We start from the raw sequence: 23315 nt of genomic DNA, 5'->3' as shown, positions 1-23315 counted from the left end.
AATAAGATACACTCTACGCTTGGAATAAAAGTCGCCCTGGGTTATGAACAAAAGCTGCTGGATACGTGCGAGATACGCGAGAAAGAAGTTCACGGTGGCGAAAGATAAAACGTCGCGCTTTCCAACCTTACGATCGTAGCCTCACGTGAGAGAAAAAAAAAGAGGAAAAGGAGAAAAAAGAAAGGAAGAGGAGAAGAGTGTACGAGCAAAAGTGTACACACGCAGACGGAACGACGGTAGTGATTTAATGACGAAGTTATTGGCAATACCAAATACGGTGTTTTGCCGGCAGAAACCGGATCGTTATATCAAATAAAAGCGAGTTTTGCGATAATTAACGAAATTGAAATTGCCAGGGACATTCCCACGCCAGTGCATGTCGGTTCGAAGGCCACGGACCGGGTCTGTAAAGCGGGTAATGCTTTGGATCAGGCTCATTAATTAATCCTCCTTCGTGGAAAAAAGAAGAAATCGACCGACGACCACTGGCTGAGCTTCTCGGTCAGAGAAGGGAAGCACGAAAAGAATAGGGGAGAATAGGGGGAAGAAGCAAGACTCTGGCACACACAAGGGTCTTTCTCGGGTTACCTGGCTGGGGCCGGATCCATAAATACACTTCGCCGTGTTAATTCCGTGTGCCGAGCAAGGGGCCGAGCCACTACCGGTATTAACGAAGTCCACGACGCGCGGTTACACCATGGTCGGTCTTGGTGGGGATAATTTCGAGCCAACCCATCCCAAGTCGGGAGCAATTTGTCTCCGGGCGTTGGATAAAACGTCGACGGCGGTGTGTTATTTGTAATTTGGATAACGGTACGCCGCTGCCAGAACCGCGGAAGACATTTGTCAGCCGTGAGTGTGCCTGCTAGATTCGTTTCGTGGTAAAGCCGCAACGCGATATTTTGCCAAAAGACCATCGAGCATCGTCCTTTATCAGCCTCCTCCTATTCGTTCGTTCTTTTCCTCTCCCTTTTTTTCAGCTCTTTTCCCCCTCTTCCCTTTTTTCTACTTTCTATCTTTTGTTCGTACACGGTTTTTCGAGCTACCTGCTACGGACGTTTCGCCGCCACGCACCAGCCGTTCCCATATTTTTAATTTCGCCCGTGATCTTTTTAAATGCACTCGCTAATTGTATCGGACGTGGTTTAGCAAAATTAACACGGCGCTGCTCGCAATTACGAGGTAATCGGCCGTTTCCGATTTTTTTTGCGTTTTCCTTCCTTCTGGTCAAATATTGGTCCATTGTTACTTCCCCTGAACGATCGATGGTTTAAAAGGGGAGACTCTTCGTGGTTCGGTTGAACGTTCGATCTATAGTTATTATAGATCGACTTGGACAACGCGTGGGAGAGAATGAAGGAACTGTTCGAAGAATGTGGATTTTTTGTTATAAAGATTGTACACCGGAGTGCGTTGCATTATGTTACTCGGTCGATAACATCGATTTCGCTCGTTGATTTCCATTTACACGAACCGACAGGCCCGTGTACACACACGCGAAGAGAAATAAAATGAAAAGTGTGTAGGGCCGGATGCTCTCGATCCTTCAATTTCTCCCGTAATTAATAAATGTGATTAATATTTTTGTCTCGTCGGTCAGCCGATTGATCGATGCTTGCCCAATATACAAATTGCACGTTATTAGCGGTCATTCGACGTTCAATTATTTCGGAGATCCGTTTGAAACGGTGCCTCTTTCAAATATATTTAATGGCAAGCCCGCAGCGCTCGATCATCCTCACAAATCCTCTTCAACTTGGCGAGACGTACGTACTCTCATTCAAGCAGAAGTCAAGCTCTTAGATCTTTCCCTCTCTCGTTGCGGCGGATGAAGTGGACGTTGGTCCAGAGAAGAGGCGGTTGCCCAATGCACTCAGCCAATTATAATTAATTAAACCAGCTCCTCGACGTTTTCCCCGGCGATTTTCCTAGCAGGAAATTCTCGCGTACCGCTTGAGATAGAAGTACCGACCAAAGTAATATTTACATTGTGGCGAATGACTTCTTTCATGTGGGCCACGATCTTCGTTGTTATAGATCGCGATACAGACACGTAAGAATAAGCACACCTGTTTCCTATCTGTACACAAATTACCACGTCCATTAGACAGTGCAGTTTCACGGATATATCGTCAGTGAAGTCTTTCGACATAACAGCAGAAATTATTGCTATAAACGCATCTATGTTAGATGAAAAAATAACAAACATCTCTTTCTTAACTTTGACGTAATAAATAGAATTTTCATGAAATTATCGGATCAAAGAAATAAACTGGCTTCTTTGGAGTTGGCAATAGAGCTTGGTAGCATCGTGGAAGAGGCAGTATTCTTGGTGCGGTTGGCGAGGTCGCCGTGGGTTGAGAGCACCGGCGTGGTTAGCCGCGACGACCGCAGCGACTGGTTCTGCCGCCTGCCGGCGTCTCCCTCACCCTCGCATTTCGCCGCGTATGCTCGTCTCATTCCCTCTAGTTGGCTTCGTCTCTCTCGTTTCTTCACCCTTTCTCCCTCGATCTCTCCTCTTTACTCTCCGTAGCGTAGCTGAGCGCGTCCATGGTCGTTCGGTGAGCACCGAGCCGCACCGAGGACACGTATCCACCGAGCGAACACGGGCGAACACGCAAACCGGCTGCGGCAGGCGGCAGGCAAGGCGGCTCCGCATAAACCGCAGCCGACCAAGCGCGACCGACAGCTTCGCCAACACTCCACGGCACTGCCTTATATTCCTTCTTCGCCCCGTGGAACAAGATAAAGAGCGACCGAACCAGACGGGAAGCGAGTTAGAACGGGACGGAAGAAGGAAGGAAAACGGTAAAACGAGTGTAGCCGAAGCATGGGGAGGGGTTCAGCGTTTCTGTGCATCGCACAAAAAGTTCATAGCTGGCGATAAACAGAACTACCATCGTATCGTCACTAGCACGGCACGTCACGTATTTATTTCATTAGGAGGGTCCTGCACCACCGCCTCCGTTGTGTGCGAAGCAAAAGGAGATGGAGTAATAGAAGAGAGAGCGAGAAAGGTAGAGAGGGGAGAAATTGTGCGGAGTGCTATTCTGTACATATGTATGTATATATCCCATCCCGCGTTCCGCGAAGCATGACAATGGGGTTTTCTAATCCTCCTTTGGATTAAGGGTCGAAAGCAGGGCTCGGTGCACGGTGGCGGCAGGGCGAGAGAGCTCCAGGTAATGGGATCGACGTTTCGTTATGTTACTTTTCCATTCTCATCCTCGGCCTCTATCCTCGACATCCCTCCTTCTTGGCTGCCCCACACAACCACGACTGCGCCAGCCTTTGGTGTCTCGGTTCGTAGGATCCATCCCACAGAGCCCTCCTCCTTCCTACCCGCTCCGTGTTTTTCCTCATGTAGCCCCCTATTTTTCATGTTTCGCTGCGGCTTCGCGTAGCACCTTCATTCCGTATAGGAACATCCGTGGGGCTCGAACAACAATCCGCGCGGATCCGACGTACGAGCGTCAACTCAAAAAGTTTCGTTCTCATTGGCCGAGGTCGCGCTTTCATTCGACTCTTTGCGGCTGTCGGATGACACAGTGGGGCTGGATGGCTGGCGATTGGCGAAGTCACGTTTAGAAGCATTCTGGTTGGTCGAGGCGGCACAGACAGTCCGCGCGGAGCAGTTCCTTTACGAAGCGAGCGGACGATAGCGGCAATCAAGTAGGAAACTGCTTGGGACTGTGTGCTGCGCGATATTCACATAGGGGCACCCCCTTGCCACACGCATAGGATCGTACTCGCTACACACGGATACTCGAACACAATCGCGTTGGATGCGCGTATATATATTCCATCCATAGCTCGCGATCTCGCTCTTACCCTGACTCTCTCTTTCCCTCTTTCTACGTTACTCTCACTTTATAGAGGAACGTTGTAGGGGTTGGGAAAACGGGTGGAGGCGCCATATTTGTGGTGGTGTGGGAAGTGAGGGAAATCACGAGTGGTGAGAGAGGCAGCCAGTCGGCGGCCAGTTGAGAGAGCATAGGAAAGGAGAGAAGGGCGGGAGAGAGAGAGAGAGAGAGAGTGAGAGAGAGAGAGGGAGGGAGAGAGAGAGAGAGAGGTTTTATGCGGACATCCGTGTCAGCCCGGTGACGGCCATTTTGCGAAAAACTTTCGATTTGTTTGCACACGCTGAGTGAACCGAGAGAAGCAACTAATACCTACGCGTATGCATGGCACGCCGTGTTCCGCGCCCTGTCCTCTCGTTTATTCGACCGTATCTGCGGGACCGAAAACTTTCGAGGCTTCCAGTCTTCGTGCTTCAACTTGCAAAAATCGCCGGACCTGTACACCAACGGAATACACGATTCGCGTATACGATATCGCCCACGGGCTAACGATGTATCTTTCTCAATTGTATCTGTTAAAGCGAAGCACCGGTCGGCAAAGATAATGGAGCAACAGCAGCAACAGCAGCAAGCAGTACATATATACGAAAAAAGCATTCTGAGAACCGTGCGTTCCCTTAGTCATTGCATCGCGTTTCGCGAGATTGATACTCTGAATTGTCTAGATTCCAAAGGTAGCTGAATGGTGTAGTCGACAAATATTATTTGCACACACTCGTTAACCGCAGTATCAGCGATAATAGCATCGAAGGAATGGAAAAAAACGAATGTAATCAACGTTGATAAATGAGCACCGTTGAATCATCTTTCACTAATACAGAAATGGTAGACGTTGGTATAAAATTTCACAACGTCGACATAATGTGAAAAAAATGCTGTCATTAAAATAATTCATAGACAGCAAGGGCGAAAGAGAACGAGAGAACAAAGAGGTAGGAAAAGAGAGGAGAGATGAAGAGGGACAGAGCAAACATATCACGTTGATCATGTACATAATAGAATCGATGTATGTATATTGTTCGATTGCGCCATGCTTAACGCGAATATAACCGTTCATTTGAAACCCGATTAATTACGGTCAACTAAAACGGCCCTAAAGCTATGGCTGGGTCACTCATCGCGTCAACAGCGCGCCAAAATCACGATAGACATATCCTCGTGCCTCGCCGTTGGTCGATAAAACAGATTAAGTATACGACAGAAACGACAGGTGCTATGAAATAGAGAGTGCCAGAAAGCAAAAAGCAAGAAAGAGCGAGAAATGAGAGTGGGAAAGAGCGAAAGAGAGAGTGAGAGAGAGAGAGAGAGAGAGAAAGAGAGAGTGAGAGAGAGAGAGAGGAGGACGTACCGATGTTTTAACGAGCCGTGATTTTCGTGCTCGCCTTTTCGAGACCCTTACGTAACGCGACTTAATTGTGAAGGAGCTATCGCGCCGGTTAATACGAGCGTCGAGAACGAGGAGAGACATTCGAGGGGGTGCTTGGCGGGTTTAACTGTGGAGTAACGGCCTATCAGAGTGGGGGAAGGGAAAGATTGCTTTGGAGGGGATACCATCCCCACCACTTGCTCGTCCATCAGTCGCTCCGAGGCCGTTGTACAGAGAGGTTTGTTCTTGTTGTCCGTCTGTGCGTTTAACATTTCGTGTTTCGCTTTCACGTTGCGTCCGCCGGTTTCGTCCGATTGGTGCGCTTCCCGGCTTTTTAATTCCCACACGCGCTGTTGTATCGGTACCAGAGGAGTTCTCTTGCGTAGTAACGGAATAGACGTGTGCGTGCTAGTGTTAGTAAACTTAACCTCAAAGTCTGGCGGCGGGCCACTGTTTCAGTCGTAAACAAGCAAAGTGTAGTGTCTCTGTGTGATGGTGTTCCAATATTGAGGAAGTGAAGCCGTGAATACCAGAGGAGGGAGAAGCAGTTTTCCTTCTTTCGTTTAATCCGAAAGAAAAGGAAGCTTTATTCGGCGTATTCTTATCGCGGTTCTCGCCCTGTTTTACCGACCGGATAAAGGGCACGCCACGCTCTCCGTGCCCAACGGGATTCTTCGTGGCGTCGGCGTCACGTTTAACCTCGATGAACGTAGAAGGCGGGTCGAAATAAGTGGTGACAGTAGAGTAGGTGTCGTTCGGAAAGGTGAAGTTACATGTTATCGATGAGAATGCGGTAGTTGCGGATGGCAAACACACCGATGGATCATCTTTGTGCATCCGAGGCGGGGACCTTCTTGATCGAATCGCGTCGACAGAACCGCGGACAGAGCCGTGACAAAGTTCGCTCGTTCTCGTAGCCCACGCGGGCGATTTGAATCGAAGTGTTTTTGTTTATCGTTGTTGTTGTTATTTATTGTCGTTAATGTGTTGCGTGACATGAAGCATACCGCATACGTGTTTTAAAAACACATATAAAGGTGTTTGTATTTTGTACTAATTTGGAACCATAGAAAAAACATGTATCCCAGTGCTGGAATCAACGCTGCTGCTGTGGCTGCCGCCGCTGCTGCTAGGCATCCGGTGAGTAAACCAATTTTTTCATCGATTTTACGTGCTTCATTTTCTTATGTTTATTTAACTATGTACATCCCTGAAATAATTTGTATGCACATATTTCCATCGCCTTTTGTTACCGTTTTACACGACAAACAAAATTCTGTTAACGGAACAACGGATTAAACTATTATAGTTTATTTTCTTATGTACCAAAATTCAGAGAAACCTTTCGAAGACTTAATTCTCGTCGCGTTACGCCTTTGTTACGCAGTTTAAACGATTTGTACCTCGTAAGGGGAACCCGCGCACAGCTTAGCCACTTGGTTCGAGTTTCACGTGTACTGTGCTGCGCGTACTGCGCGCGATTCTGATCACGTTCAGTGGCGTAGAAACCAGTGTAACGCCTTTCGACAATCGGTCGTCGATCGGATTACGAATTCTCTCGCGTTGAAATTTTTGCGAACGCATGCCAGCCGATTATGGAACGGGATCGCGGTCGTTGTTACACTCGTGTACTAGGGAGCGGCGTGGTCACGTCAAAACATTCTCTCGATCGAAATAGAAACGGCGGCTGATCCGCGTTGGTCGAACACGCGATAATAATACCGATCCGTGCGCGGTTTCTTCGCGCGTCTCAGTTCGTTGCCACTGATACGGTCACGTGCGTCGCGGTGCACACATTTATCATGGTTCGCGCGTACGTTACCCATATAGGTTATGTACGTGTCGGATACACGTGCCTTTGGGGAGTGTATATACTGTATCGCGCGCGTACATACGTGTAACTCTGCCTCCTCGTTTCGAGATTTCGAGATATCGGACCGCGGCGAGAGCGTGTTTGCGCGCGCGGCCAGAAATCCCGTCACGATTTCGATGTTAGCCGTGAACCGTGTAAAAGCCATTTCGTCTCGCCGCATCGCGTCGCAAGGGGGGAGAGCCTATTGATCCGTGAATCGGAGATCCATGAATCAGTTATGCGAAACTCCTTTTTCTTCGCGTGTCCCCTCTCTATGGATTTCGTGTTCGGCTTATAATAGCTGCCACGATTAAACCGTCTCGGTCGTAGTACATAACCATAACGATGTACAAGATCGGACGAGATTGTGCTCGCGTATGTACGTATAGACCGTGGAAGCATAGTTTCACGGCAAGTTTAGTCGGTGAAATTCTTGCCGGTCGATGAACAGGATATTATAAACGGTCGGGGAATGAAAAACGGAATAGCGTGACTTTATGTAAGCGCGTTGAATGTACCGGCGTGTGATATGTTTATTGCATTTATTCCAGCGCGACGATAGAAGCGCGGAAATGTCGTTGTATGCGATTAAACGTGCGACCGTGCGCATTAACGCTAGTGGACGCAATATTTTCACGTTTAGGGTGACGCGGGAACGTAACATTGTACGTTTGCCAGGAAAAAATTACATCATTCACCGTTGCCATTATATTTGCCCCGGTACCGATAATCATAATAATTAGAGGCGAAAGCAAAAAAATCAGCCATTACTTTGTATTATAACGGTGTGTTGTCGGATGGAAAGGGACCCCTCGGATAGAATAATGAAAGCTTCATCTGGCCCATCCCTAATAACAGGCGTTACACCGGATGCGGCCCGGCGATATTGTAGCACGTGGTGAGCAGCGGGGGGGGGGGGCGAGAAACGCGTCGAATAGAGAAGGACGGAGAATGAAACGGGAACGAACAAAGAAAAAAAGAAGACCGGAGGGAGGAAAAAAACAGTACTGGCAAAAGAGTCGAGGCTGTCCCTCGAAAGGCGGTGACAATGTTGTGGAAAAAAGGTGGCTCTGTGTCGAGTGCCCTGAAGAAGCGAAGAGGGACACACGTTGGCGAGGAATAAGGATGAAAGATATAGTTGCTTTGCTTTTTTACGTACGGGATAAGGGGTAGGCGTACGTCGGTGACGAAATAGTAGTGCATACACGGTATTAGACGAACATAACCTTCTGTAAACCGTGATATGCACTCGCGACGGGCCCTGATTCGGTAAATATTGATGCGTTTAATCGGCCCGTTTGCCTCGACGCTTGTGTAAACGCGGTTCGGTGCGCGTATAGATGAAAACACTTTTGTAAACTCGATGAAATCGAATATATGATACGTCTATCTATTTTTTTTTTTTTTCATTTCTTTTATTATTTGTTTTGATTTTGTGTCTCGTTTTTTCGCTGTCTATGATATAACATCGATCTAATAAAATACGTGCAAACAATGCGATCTAATTTCACGGACCAAACAAAGACATTTGACTTGGTAAATGGCAGGGGAGGGGAACGTTTTGTAAGCAGCGTGGAACGATAATCGGGGCGATTTTAAGCTTCGAAGCCGTTCGACGCCACGCTGCACATGGTAATGCGTTGTTGGAGGCACGCCGTGCCGGGACATGCGAGCCGAGGCGAATCGAGTTGCGCTGTCGGCACGGAAATATGGAATCACAGTGATATCTTGAGCGTCACGTCGTCCATTATGCTGATGCGCCCGGTAAATTTCACGCATTATACTCCCATTATATGTTTCCTGACCGAGTGGAATCGCGATCTCGTGCTCCCGTTCGCGGTAATTACACGCTGCTGCTTCTTGTTCACCGGTGGGGAAAGAGAGGAATAGCAGGGGAGGAAGCGATTGTTTTAATTTCTGCCTCGTTCCATCGCTGCCGCGTTATTGCTTTACGTTCATATCTCCTTTCACCGTGTATTTGTTTATTTCCTCTTTTTTTCTTCTCGTTTTACTTCATCAGTCATTTTTCACGCATACACACAGAGTGGTTCGATCCTATCGTTGACTCGATATACCTCTGTGCGTTTGCTCGTTGATACAATTACCCACGTTGAACGAACGCGACGACCGGAAAAAATCGTTTCGCGCGACCTACTGTATCGACGAAAGAGCAGCGTGTCTGACTGGGTTCGATGGAGTATAGCCAAATTGTATTCTCCTATAACGTTTATTCGGCACCTGGGGCGCGTATTTCTTTCCCCTCCGGCTCTCGCCTATGTGACGCGACATATTGTCTGTTCCATTACTCTCTGAACTGGCGCCCCGAGATTCACTTACGCTGCCCGCTCTCGTGTTATTCTACACGAGACCGCGCTAGTACGACCGTAAAAATCTTGTCGATAAAAAGGGAACGTTGTATCGGGCAGAGGGGAGAGCGTATCGAAGTGCAGTAAAACAAAGGGTGAAAAAAGAAAAGAAGAAGGGAAGAGGAAGAAGTGGAAGAAGAATAACGCAGACGGCTCGTTTCCGATAAGAACTTTCAGAGAACGTAAAAAGACGATTCTTCCTCGATACGGGAATCGTACTGTTAAGGTTCATGGAACGGATACCGATAAAACGATTTGATTTGCTCGTGCACGCTCGCCTAGTTTTCTCTTCAATAAGGCTGAGATAATTAAATGGACGAACGCCCTTTATCGCCGGCTTCCCGTTTATAATTGCTATTTGTAAGAGTTTTTAATGGGTCTCTCGATAGTCGACCGTACCCGGGGGCAGAGGGAATACAGAGATCTGAACTCTGGCTGAAGTAGCTTATTACGTTAAATGGTTTTCTTTCCGATATCGGAGGCGAATTAATCAGCGAAGATAGCCGTGGATCTTCTCTCGTTCTTCTTTTTATATCTTTACTTCCTCACTTCCGAAAAAAAATGGTAGATCGGACGAGACAGTTTAGCTTAGCTTGGTTGCAGGTGCTTGGCGGGGGGGGGGGGGGAGGCGTATAATCCGAGGGTAGCCGAGCGAAAGAGACGAACAACTGCAACTGGGAAAGCATCCCTCGTCTCTGCCGAAATAATCCCCCTGACTGGCGCAACAATGGCCAGAAACGAACCCCCGAGCGTGAAGCGTAATACCCGAGTCCTCAGGGTGCCGTAAATTGGTCCACTGGGAGTGCAAAGGAGAAGAGAAGAGCTGTGTGGAGTGCTTTACCTATGGACCCTCGTGGTTACTTTGCCACCCCTCCAGTTCCGTCTTCTGTTTCAACAAGGAACATCCTACTCGAGAAATCCCACAGCAAAAGCTCGTTTCTTCTTTATTGCTTTACAATCGCTTTCGTGCGCTCGTCCGTCTCACAACCATTCGAATCCTCCGCTCACATCGATGTTTTATAATTTACGAACTCATGAAAAATGTCTTATAAATTGCGAAGGTAACGAGGGATAGAAATTTCTTGCCGTCGTTCGATAGTTTGCGAAACATGCGATGAAAATCTTCAACCGAATCGAATCGATGATAACAACGTACCGTGAAGAGTATACACTTCCGGCTTTGCTGGCAGACCGAAGTGCTCGCGATTTCAAAATGCTCATACCGTTGCGGGCAGATGGAAATATATAAACGTCCGCCGTATCTCGTGGTCAATAAATATTGCCCATCGAGTAAATTTGTTTGCATTATGACAGTAGTGATGGCTTACACGCACGAGAAGGGTTGGATCTTTTCTTTCGCGTTTCGGCGAGACATTCGTGCCCCGTCTGTTTGTCTTCCGGCAACGCTTTTCAGGCAATTATTTATCTTTCGGCCGTGCCCTCTATAGATAGCCCTGGTGAACTGGTAAAGCTGGGGGTTCGTTCTATCCTCGTCGAGCTTTCTCAGACACTGCCCGTTTCAACCGAGCTACAAGGGTTCCTCGAGTGTTCGGAACATAATCCATTGTGCCGGAGCGATTGTGTTTACGTCTGCATGCGTTTTCAAGTGGAATGGAACTCCGCTTCCACCAGGACCCCCCTTCTCTGTTCGGTGCTCGTTTAAATAACTCTCGAATTGCCTCCACCATCTTTCACTTCTCCTTTTAACTCCTTCGAAAGGAGAGTTCTACCGTTTCGTACGTGGTCCGGGCAATCTCGTGCCAGTATATATTCCTCGATCGTTTCCTCACCGCTTAATCTTCCGTCTCTGAAGCTGAATCGCTTCTAGTATTAACCTCGCGATGAAGTGGCTGGCAAAGTGGCGATTCCTTTCAAATAGCACAGTTCGAACACTCGTTAAGCAAGCGTTTCGATCGAGACTACGAATTTCTCCATCGTTCCTCCGGTAATGGCTAACGATTCCTCGAATCGTGTTTACACCCATCAACGCTTTATCATCGTTGCACGCAACGTCTTTTCACCTCAGCCTTAATTATTCATAACATCTATGGCTGCGATAATCGGTCTTGTGATAGATTACACGTACAATTAACCGGATTCGCGTCACTAATAACTTCTTCCCTCGTGGTTGGCAAAAAAGAACGTTGAGAGCGATGGGAACATGTCCGGAAGGAGGGGAACATCGCGCATTCGATACGGAGGACCGCTCGCGATTTTCACGGCTCGTTAGTCACGGCTTTATAAATCGAACTATCCTCGAGGAAAAAAGGGAAAAAACGTGCACATACTTGCCTACGCTCGAATGTATGCGTGCACCTATATCCAAAGACTCACGTATATATCACTGACGAAGGCCGCGTGTATATGTGTATTTCGAGAATGTGCGAGTGCATAAGTATTTCGTGCACGTTCGCCACGAATAATGCGTGCAGGCACTTGGCAAGGAGCGACGGATACCGTGGCGCAGCTATACACATGCGCATGAATATACATATAGTCACCACGCGAACGTTCACGTGTGTACACGTTCTGCATGTATACAGCGCGATAAATACGCCTAACCGCTTTGTAAACCTCGCTGGAAGGTGGATAGGGGGAAAAAGAAAGTCCGAGGAAGCCTCTTCAAGTCCCCTCGGACTTGCTCGTACAGGAGAATGGCACTAATTGGCATTAGGCTTGGCAGTTTGTCGTGTTCCCCCTTCTTTGAGCCTGCGTACGCTGCTCCCTGGCTCTGCTACATCACGCTGCCGCACACCGGAGCGTTTCGCGTTTCCATGACTCCTCTTCCGTGACTGCAGACATTTCTCTCCTCGCCTCTACACCCCTCTCCCCCCCGCACCTTTCTGCCCCGTGTAAAATTGCTCGCGGGCCTCTCTTTCTCTCTCCGCAAGTCCATACAATCGGCTATATAGTATTACTTATCGCTGCTGGCGGCACGCACAGATCTGTAATATCGATCGCATATCCACGATCGCGCGCCGCTCTCCCGTACACTTTTTCGTCCTTTAATCCTGGCGCTTTGGGACTCTGTAATTTCTCACCGCGGGGGGTTATTATCCTGCACCGGCATCGATGCCACGAAAAATGCCACGGCCTTCGTGGACGATTCGGGAACGTGGTTCTAAAGGAGTACGAATAGGTGATTGGCTTTGGTGACTCATTCACCAGGCTCGATTGTAGGCTTTACTTTTTCTGTAGTATTTATTGGACTGCAAGATCAGACAGGAAATTGGTCAAATTAAATAGAGGTATAAGTGATCGTATTGCGATATTTGTTGAATTCTATGCTTCACGGGCAAATATATTGTTTACATTCCATAGGGAAAATTGATCGTGCAGGTGTTTTCAGGTTTTGAAAAATAGTCAAATATTGATATTGATCTGTATTATATTATACAACTGTTTGTTACACCAGATATCTCCAATATTTTTAATAAAATTGTATATTTGAACGAGAAAGATTCCAGGTTGAAATTCTTATGGTTTTATTTAGATATTCCGATTTTTATATTCCTGATATTTTCATCTATTTTGATAGGTAATATATCTGAAATAAATGGATGAGAATGTAAAATGTTATACAACTATTGGCAAATTCATTAGAGGAACTAAATGGAATTTTTCTGATTAATAATCACGAGGATTTTAAAATCACTATTATGGTTTCATGACACGCCTCAGACCGAATTCAAAGTGCTGAATAATACAAGTTTAAAGCGAACCATTTATGAGATACTGCTACTCCGAACAATGGCGATAAATTTACTACTTTTTTTTAGTACAGAATGGTGATTTTGACTTCTATCACACGACATATTAGATTTGCCAGTCGTTATTCGAAACGGAAGCAGTGGTTAATTTATCGATAACGTTTTGCAATTCTTCTTAAAGATTTGAAAACAGATTGATCATTTTAGGAATTATCGATATCGTGAATGCAATTTTTATTGATCGAAAAGATTCAGCTGTACTTAGGTTGTGTATTTCTTCTGATTGATCGAGTGGACATTTTCTCGAGATAAATTTTGCAATATTAAATTATTCAAGTATCTTTCACGTTTTATCCATCCGTGTATTTGTATCTTATGAATATTACTTTATTCACATTTTTATCGCTGTACTACTATGTTTCATTATCCCAAGATTAGCGTGGCATTAGGTCAGTCTATTTATAGCTATTATACTCGTAGTTTTCGAGTCACAGAAACTTTTTAATTAATCGTAATATTTTCTCTAATTGCCCGAAATTGCACTCATAACGCATTAAAGTATACTTAAAAAAAGAAGGATCTTATTTCGACACCAATTGTGTACTCTAAAATTAACCTCCTCTCTCTAAACCATTCAACATACTCTAAACTAATATTTCTAAACTAATATGGCCAACTCTATCCATAGACTAAACTCGTAACATAGAAGCAAAGAGAAAACAGCTTGTGCTGGTAGTTAAAATGTGGCACTGACAGGATTTTGCCCATAACACCTATAACTCTCTACAAGTGAAAATCTTTTTATGGTCGATGATTCTGCGAAGAATCTAAAACGAAATACTCTAGGGATTTTCTTCCTTGCACCGCGTTTCAAGACCACGAATAGCGTCCAGCCACGAAAACTGTCTGAACGTTTTTCTAGCGATATCCTCGAACGACACTCTCGTGAATTTTCAACCACTGCTCGTTCACTTATATACATACATAGGGTGATCTGGAAAAAAGAGCGGAGCAATTTAGATGTATACGGTGCCTGAAGTGAAAATGTTGAATTAGCATAGAAATTAAAAAATTAACTTTGAAAGAGATAAAGTAAAGTAAAATAGCATAGGTATTTATTTAAAGCTTCTTTCATAACTCTATAAAATTGTTTTACGTCTTTATGTTTAAATTCATTTTTCATTGCGAATTCGATTTTCATTATTTAAAAATGCTATACGTATGCTGGCAAATAATTTTCATAGACAAATAATTGTCTGTCTCTAAAACTCTACGTATGTGTTTGACTTAAATTATTACGAAATATTTCCCATAATTTTCTGATCTTTTAGTACGTGTTCTACATAAAAGCGGTACCGTATACATAACCTAGCTGAGACAATCGTGTCAACTCAAAGCAACGTCGAACGCAGTAAAAGTAAAACTCATTTGTAAAAATGATTTGGGATATTTTGATTAATTAATTTTTAATCTCTCGTTGACGCGGCTATAATTCTTTCTCTCGATTTTACAATTAATGTGTACCTCAAAATTACTCGAGCCATTCTTTCTGAATCACCGTGTATATACGCGTCTACACAGGGATATTCTTTCCGAATACGTCTATCCGGTCGGCGGCACACTGGTTTTCCGCAAACCCACCACGCTATGCAAATATTTGTCGGACGTTCGTCGGGCCTGGTGCACGCTCCTTCTCCATCTCCTTCTGTTCCCGGTCGACGTTCACTCTGACGTATCTCTTAGGCCACGTCGTCATGGATACCGTCTACAGACGGCCGTGGAACGAAGGAAAAGAGAAACGTCCAAATATTTGCGTTCGACTAGCGCATACGGATACTAATCAGTTTCTTTTAGGCGCAGGACAGTGACACTGGCTGGCCTGAAACTCGCTGGACAACATTCGTATTTTTGTTCTGTTACTTCTGTTACGAGTCTATCCAGATATGCACACGAACGAGATCATAAAAACAATCCTATAGGTATTCTCGTGGCTGAGTGTAGCTCGTATATAGCTTGCAATGTAGCTGGATGTTTTTGTGGTTTTTGGGAATGTTTTCTTTGCGGATACCTTATTGACGTTGAATCATGTTACGAACAATTTTTTTCGGTAACTACATTCTCATGATTCTCATTATAACGCTATAACGCTGCTTGATAAGATTTATTATGTATTTTTATCGTTGGTACATTTGTACATTTATCGTTTATTTGATCAATAATTCATTAAGGTGCAATTGGCACAGCAATTAAAGTGCAGGGTTAGAAATGTCTTTGTCGTGCTTGACCGAGATCTCGAGTCCTTATCCCCTTGAATCTCTGCCAGTTTGCTTGTTCTGGCGCCCCCTTATAAGTAAAATAAATATTGTATATCGAGAATTTCCCACAGCGGGAGGAGTCACCTGAAAGAAATATAACGCCTTTTAACTTCAAGGAGTCTGCTTATGTAAGTTGTAATGTTCGCCGCTAAACGATACCGGATTAAATTTTCGAAACAGTCGTTATTTCAAGGCAATGGAACAAATAGTCTAACAGCTATTTTACGATCTCTTGAGTGTTGGTTTCACCGGCAATGTCAAAAGGAACAAAGTATATATAAAAAGAGGTCGCGACCAAACGACGCCAGTTCCATTGTCTTCGACCAATCATCTTACCATTTGTGATTGTAGAAAATTGACGAGGAAAACTCGAGCTGGAAAAACTCGCAGTTTGTCACGAATAGAAAAACATATGGTAATTCATGGAAATGTGTATTTGAATACTTGTAAACATCTTTTCTGAATATATTATACGCGTTATAGAAGGGGTAATGTATGATGTACAAGATAATAAGACTACCATGTTCATATCGGAAAAGTTTGAAACAAATACGAATATTTATATACGGAAATTACACGATGTTTGAGCTTCTCTTCGTTTCTCATTTACATCTAAATTTCATTGTACGAGTACACAATTAAGATTCGGTTCTCAAGAAACTGATATCTTGCTTCCATAAGTTCTGAAGTAAATTTATAAAACAGGGTTCGTAATATTATTACTTTTCTGCATTTTTCAATTTATCAAGTGAATATTAATAAACCTTGGAATATTTAGTGGCACTTCCCGTTAGTATTAATTATACGTTTAAGACAACCATTCACGTTGCTTATTAATATTTTAGTAAACACACATTATAGTAAGTATCTGGTAACTTCTATATACATCTTCAGATTGGTACTCTCCACTATTTAGCAATCAATTAAATTATAACTGTCCGGTGAGTAGCGAACCTTGGATCATATTAATGCACAAAGTGGAAGGTTGATTAAAGAATTCTAGTATGATTGCGATTTGGTTAAATTTTTATCTAAAATTAGTATGATGGTAATTTTGAAATCTTAGTATGGTCGTGATTTGTAAGTCTCTTATTTTCGAAGCGCTTGGTGTTTATATCCTAGGGGTAATTACTGAAAATTCTCAATGCGAGAATTGATTGTAAATTTTAATAAATAAAAAGAACATGTCCTAGGGGTCAGTCTAGGGAGTGTGTTTTCGGCAACGTTTTTTTGTGAGGTGGGAATGTGTGTGTCTGTCCAATCGTGTTTTTTTTTTATTTTTTTTATTTCAAATTTCACATTCACAATTTGTCCGATTTGGACATTTGGTAGAATTGTTTGGCTGTTTGATTATCATGTGGGTACCATCGGGGTACCATCTTCGTGTTCATTAGGTTATATCCTTTATGAGATCTGTTGGGTGTTTCCTCTTTAGTCTTCTTTCTATGATTGATGTGTTGATCGTTTCCGCTGCCAGCCGGTTCGAGTGCGTTGCTATTCTTTCTCTGTACCTTTTTGCACATCTGCTAATTCCTCCTTGACCGTTGGTATTCCCAGGTCTTTCCGAATGTCATCGTTTCTAACGTACCATGGGACGTTTACTATTGTTCTAAGAATTTTAACTTGCATTGTCTCCATTTTGCTTATATGGCTCATTGCTGCTGTCCCCCATAGCGGTATTCCGTATGCCCAGATTGGTTTTATGATCGTTTTGTATATTTTTAATTTATTTTCTATACTTAGTTTGGATTTTCGGCTTGTTAGCCAGTACATTTGTCTCCTTGCTATCTGTATTTGTCTATTATTGTTTTAGTATGCTGTTTCCATGTGAATCGTGTATCTAAGTGGAGTCCTAGGTATTTGACATGCCTTGTTTGTATTATGTGTGTGCCGTTTAGTATAATGCTTGGTAGTTTCTGTCTTCTCAGTGTGAATGTAATATGGTTGCATTTATCGGGATTTGCTTTAATTTGTTTAACTTGAAGCCATTTTTCTATTTTTGTGATATGTTCTTGTAGTAATGTGACTGCTGTTACAGGGTTAGTGTGCCTGACTAGTACCACTGTGTCGTCCGTGAATGTCAGTATTTTGCTATTGATAGTTGTTGGTATGTTAGCCGTGTATAGTGTGTACAGTATTGGTTCTAAGACGCTTCCTTGCGGAACCCCTGCCTTGATGTCTTTGACTTCGGAGTATGCGTCCTTGATTTTTATTACGAAGGTTTTGCTGCTTAAGTAGGATTTTATTAATTGGTATGTTTGCTCCTGGAATTGTTTCCTGATTGTTTGTAGTAGGTTTGCCTGGTTTATTTTGTCCAATACTTTCTCTATGTCCATAAAGGGCCGTACAGTATTGTTTGTTTTCTAGTGCTAGTATTATTTCATTGACTAGCCTGTGCATTTGCTTTATAGTGGAGTGTTTGTTTCTGAATCCGAATTGGTGTTCCGGTATTAATGAAATCTTAGTATGGTTGTGATTTGTAAGTCTCTTATTCTCGAAGCGCTTGGTGTTTATATCCTAGGGGTCAGTCTAGAGAGTGTGTCTTCGTCAACGTTTTTTGTGAGTTGGGAATGTGTGTGTCTGTCCAATCGTGTGACCATCGAAATGTCGTGCGCGTCTTGCAAGTTGTGCATGAGCTTAACGTCTCATTAGTCACATCGTCCTGCGGTCTATTGCCGAGTTTTTTCTTGCTGTCGAAGTTTATGAAACGTTGTTTGCTATCAAGTGGATCCATCCAGCGCTTAAAATGGTAATTAAGTTGTAGACGTGATCCGAGTTGTAAACCTTACAATGTGACAATGTGGAGAAGTTTTCAAAAATAACAGATGTGCTGTCCGTAATAATAAACAATAAATACTCGTGACTAATTGTAGCGTTAATGATATTTCAGAGAATTTTCCACGGTAAGTGTCGAAATACCTTCGTCGTCTGTTGTATAATAAAATACAGGAAGCCTTGGATAAGCTCATTTTCAATACAGTTCCGTATCATCGATGTCAAACGAATCGGATATATATATTACCAGCCTTCCTCACCGTGAACTCATCCTCTATCTTCGTCTTTGCTTCTACGTATCATCGTCCGTCTCTATCTCCGTTTCTCCGGCTTTTATCAGTCGATTGAATATCGATTAAGTCTGTGCCGCTTTCCATTGCATAATTGAATCGTATTCGTGTTAATTCATCGTTATATCGGCTCGTTGAAAATAAATTGTCACGTTCCACTTCAGTGGCTCGAGTTTCTAGAACTAATCTGCATAGCACGTGTTCTTCTCCCGTGCAAAGCAGAAAAAGGAAAGAGGAAAAACGTTTCACGCAGATAGACAACGAACCGTTGTAGCGGATTTTGCATAAAAAAAAAGAGATAGAAAAAGAAAAAAGAAACGTACGATCGCGATTAGAGATTCTGTTTGTTAGTTCGCAGAGAGTTGTTTTAAGCTTGGTTAATGCTGAAAAAATCTAGGAAAGACGAAAAGTGGCTAACTAAATGTGGCCCAACCGGATCGAAGTTATCCACTCGTAGCTCACGCTATCGGATTATCAAATTCCTGTTTACGGTCGTCGTGTCAGGTCACACGTAAATGCCGAGGGCCTGGCTAATCCAGTCCTTGGTATATACTATATACCACTCATCAAGTATTCCAACGACAATCGTTGGGAGCCCTAACCGTAAACGACCCTCACTGAGCATCTCCCTTTCCCCCCTCCCTAACTGAACAACACAGAAGGGGTCCCTATTATTTTCCACGAGGTCGTCCGTGACCACCTCGGGGGTCCCTCTTCGTGATCGGTCGTAATTTTTGGAAGCGAGCCGCGACCCTCGAGGGCTTTGGGGCGTTAAGCTGAATTAACATAAGAGCGTGTGTGCAAACAGAATGGCTCGGGGACAGCGTGTCCGAGAGCGAGACAGCGTGACGAACGAGACACCGTGTTGGCGAGAGACGGAGAAAGCGCCGGGACGTGGCTCGATGAATGGGGAGAGAGAAGGGAGAGCATGGTGGGAACACGTGTCCCACACGGAGATAGTTAATTACTCGTTTGTGCACGCTGGCTCGCTCGCTACCAGCAGCCAGCAGGCTAACTGAGACGGAAAATCGGTGAGCGTCGCCGACGAAGCAGGATAGAATTATATACTCCACTGTTGCGGGAATGAGAGCAGTCGAGAGCTTCGTAGAGGAACGAAGGAGTGAAACGGCTCGAACGAGAATGGTCACTGGAGCGAGAGAGACGAGAATAGCGCACAAGCACGGGGATCGAAACGAGAGGGAAGATCGTTTCGAAGACAGAGACATCGGGCTGGTGCGTGACTGCCGCGGGAGGGAGACAGGATATTCCTGTTTCATCGGGCCGTCGAGACCTACGCTCGCCACACGAAGGTGGAGAAGGTGGCAGCGATGGAACAGGGTATACGAGGAGGAGGCGAAAAACGAGGATGAGGTTAATGATATACATGGGGGCTACCGTATACTACCGGCTCGATCCCATCTGTGGCTACCTTGTCTCCTTCCCTCGCTTCTTCGCCTTTCCTTCTTGCACTTTGCAGCGTCTTACTTGCACCGCCGTTTCCTTTTCGGAAGCTTCGTATGCTTCTTTCGCTCCTCACCGGTGAACAACGTTATATACGTGTACCTGTAACACTCTCTGTTCTCTACGTGCCTAGGTTATACGACTAAGGGTACGGGTTCTTACGTGTTAACACGTATTCGATAGTGTTATTGAGTCCGATCTTTGCACTTGATGTATCGCTTTTGATTAATCCGGAAAGCCATGTAAAAGGATCGCGTTTGTCAAGATTAGATAAAGACGGAGCACGTGTTCTAATATTAGACGTGGGCGCAAGGGATTTATCGGCTCTTTGAATTTATCATTTATTTTGAAACGGTGGAAAAACTGTTAGACGTCGGAGATTAATATGTTCGGTTGTGAGGTAAATCTTTAAAGGAAAAGTCGGATAGTTTACACGTGTACGATCATATCTTTATTCGTTTTTTTATAATGTCCTGTTTTTAAATTCCTTTTTCTGTTCATTCACAAACAAGTGTAATTATGTCAAAGGATTGTTTTAACCGTGTTAGAGTAAAAACAATCGTACGAATCGATAATTTTAATCTAAAGCTCGTTGACGATGTAAATAAAATCACCTTTATAAATTAAGATAGGCTATGTATAATTGTCGTTTTAAAAGTCCACACAACAATCTTTATAAATAAAATACTCAAGCGTGATTCGATGTATTTTATCCACAAGAGCGATAAATGTAATGAATTAGTTTCCATCGCAATCTCAAAAACAAGATACCGTTTATTTTACAGTTATAGTAACCCTTCAGACATAATTTCAGTGTGCAACTTCTTCGATATTTATTTATACTGCTGTTTCAACAAATCAATAATCGAAATAATATTTAGTATTAAGAACTGAAACAAAATTAAAAGCTAAAATAAAGAATCAATTCCGATATGTAGCGGAATATATAGATAATACAGTGGAACGACCGTAATCTGTCACAAATGTGATTCGATGAACATTCGAGTAGCTTAATTACTCCACACACACACACGCACGCTAAAACCAAAGAAAGATAGTGCTCGAATATTTTCCCAGTCGAATAATTTCCAGTAGACACACGCGCACGTATAGCTCTTTGATTGTAACTCGTACAGGATTCGTACGAAGATTGTGCAAGCACGCGCACAATACGATTCCGCAGCCAGTTTCGTAGTCGCTAGAGCGAATATTGGTATTCGCTACCAGCGTTACAAGACTGCGCACGCTCTGGTGACTTTTCGAGCGGCAGAACGCGCGTTCCGCGGGGAATCCCAGTTGTTTGAGCGGGAAGAGGGACAGGAACTATGCGCGGTGAACTCCGTCGCAGAAATGCAAGCACATACACGCATCAACGAAGTCGAGCGAATCTCATGCGGCCGGATCTTCTCTGTTGTGCACGACTCTGTTTACTCGTACCATTTGTGTAGACAATGCGTCGTGATATTTGTAATTTGTATCTTGATGGTTTAAAAAATGTGGTCTTCTTTTTCTTGTTCATTTTGACTCTATCTATAGTCTTAACTTAATTAGTTAAAAGGTGACGTGGATATGTTGACGTTTTGGGGCAACGACGCGATTTAATATTTCTAATCTTGAGAAATTTAAAGTTTAATATGTTGGTGCAAATTAGTTGATATTTGAGAAAACAATAATGTTGTTCACTTTGTTTTGGTTCAAGATGAACCAAACTGTATAAAATTCTGATTTTCGGAACACGTAGTTTACGGGGGAAATTCGAAGGATAGTTAAAATCCTTTATTTGAGCCACTCGGTTCAGAATCAAATTCATGAATTGAAAAGTTTAAGGAAATTTGTTTTTATTTATCTTAGAGCTTTATGCCATCTTTTTGTGATACATTTTTTCTTCTTCCTATTAAATCTAAACTCTCGGACCCTCGTTGTCCACGCCACGGTAACAAGATGTATCTCGTTTCTTTTTTTCCTTTTCTTTCCACTCCTTTCTTGAACACTTCACGCTGTCTCGAAACGACTACGAAGTCAACTCGGAGATAATAATAAAAAAGAAGAACAGCAAAGGGGAAAGAGGAGAGGAAAAAAAGGGAGGAAGTACATAGTTAGGTCGCCGAGACCTCGTCGCGTAGCTACATTAGCTGCAGCTTGTTCGCAGATAAAGGCAGCCACGCTCTTAAAAACCCTCGGTCGACCGTTGTCGGGAGATAGCTCCGATAATGGCTCGACATCCAGGAGACACGAAAGACTTTTCTCCCTATCTTCCTTGTCACGCTTACACATTTATCTGGTTCCGTTCAACCCGTACCAATCATAGCCGCGAGAAACAGGTTAACGACTGGTCTGGACATAGAAAAACAATTAGAGGCGGTTCACCTCGTACCATCCACGAGAATGGAGAACTTATATAATTTCGTTTCGTTTTGTTTTTCTTCCCCTCTTTCGGATACGTCTGGCATATTTTCTATCAACGAATATTCTAATTAATTCTGCAACTTTTTTCTGAATTGTTCTTCTCTGATGTATTTTAAATTCCTCAAGTAATTTACCATAGTTGTTAGTTATCTATCGATAAATTCCACATTCGATCTTGATTCGCTCCAATTTGTATTGTAATTTCTTCTACATGTAATACTAAATAATATTTTCGATTAAAATATCTGCATAATTCCAGCGTGTATTTTAGACAAATTCTATCCAAACCTGCGTTACGACTGGTTTAAAAAAAGCTTTAAAAATTATAATTGACGTGTCAAAATATCGAGCAATTGTCTGATCCATGGTCCTTCAACGAAGCGTCAAAACGCTTGCGAAATGTAGCAGAAACATTTGCTAGGGGCACGCGTGTATTATACATATACGTAAGTATGTATATATATGCGAAGCCGGAAACCAAGGGAACGGTGTTAAACTCACGACTCAGCCACGCTGAACGGTCGAACGACTCCGCGAAGAGAGTTGTTTTGTAATCTCTCGTTGGCTCTCGACAAATCGTGGCCGCCGGTGATTCACATAAATCCCGCATTTACGGCCACGTCGAAACAGATCGTTGAGCACATACGCGTGCCATTCTCCGATTAGAATCGCAATTTAGACGCCACGGAACGATTCTTCTCGAATTTCATTGCTCGTGCGCTCACCCTCGTGTAGGGGTGAACGGAAAGAGAAGGAGGGAGAGTGGCCACGGATCCACCCTATAATATCGGATAACGAGATTATCGTGAACGAAGCAAGAAAGTGGTGGTGAGAGCCGTGTGGCCGTCCTGCTCGAGAAATTTCATTTCGACGTAACCATGCACCCTGCACCCTCTAGAGAGAAAAAAGGGCGA

At 43.9% G+C, this 23315-nt stretch overlaps 1 protein-coding gene across 1 annotated transcript in view; it reads left to right on the top strand.

The window, feature by feature from the left end:
* Positions 1–5429: 5429 nt before the first annotated feature.
* LOC117166167 (protein groucho) overlaps positions 5430–23315 on the top strand; it is a 155289-nt gene continuing 137403 nt past the window's right edge. The window contains exon 1 of the mRNA XM_033349920.2: positions 5430–6366. Within this exon, the coding sequence (XP_033205811.1) occupies positions 6304–6366 (63 nt within the window). The 5' untranslated portion in view covers positions 5430–6303. The remainder of the gene's footprint in view (positions 6367–23315) is intronic.

Source organism: Bombus vancouverensis, chromosome 2 (genome assembly GCF_051014615.1).
Source record: "Bombus vancouverensis nearcticus chromosome 2, iyBomVanc1_principal, whole genome shotgun sequence".
NCBI classification, from domain to species: Eukaryota; Metazoa; Arthropoda; class Insecta; order Hymenoptera; family Apidae; genus Bombus; species Bombus vancouverensis.
This window is presented reverse-complemented; position numbering and strand designations above follow the sequence as displayed.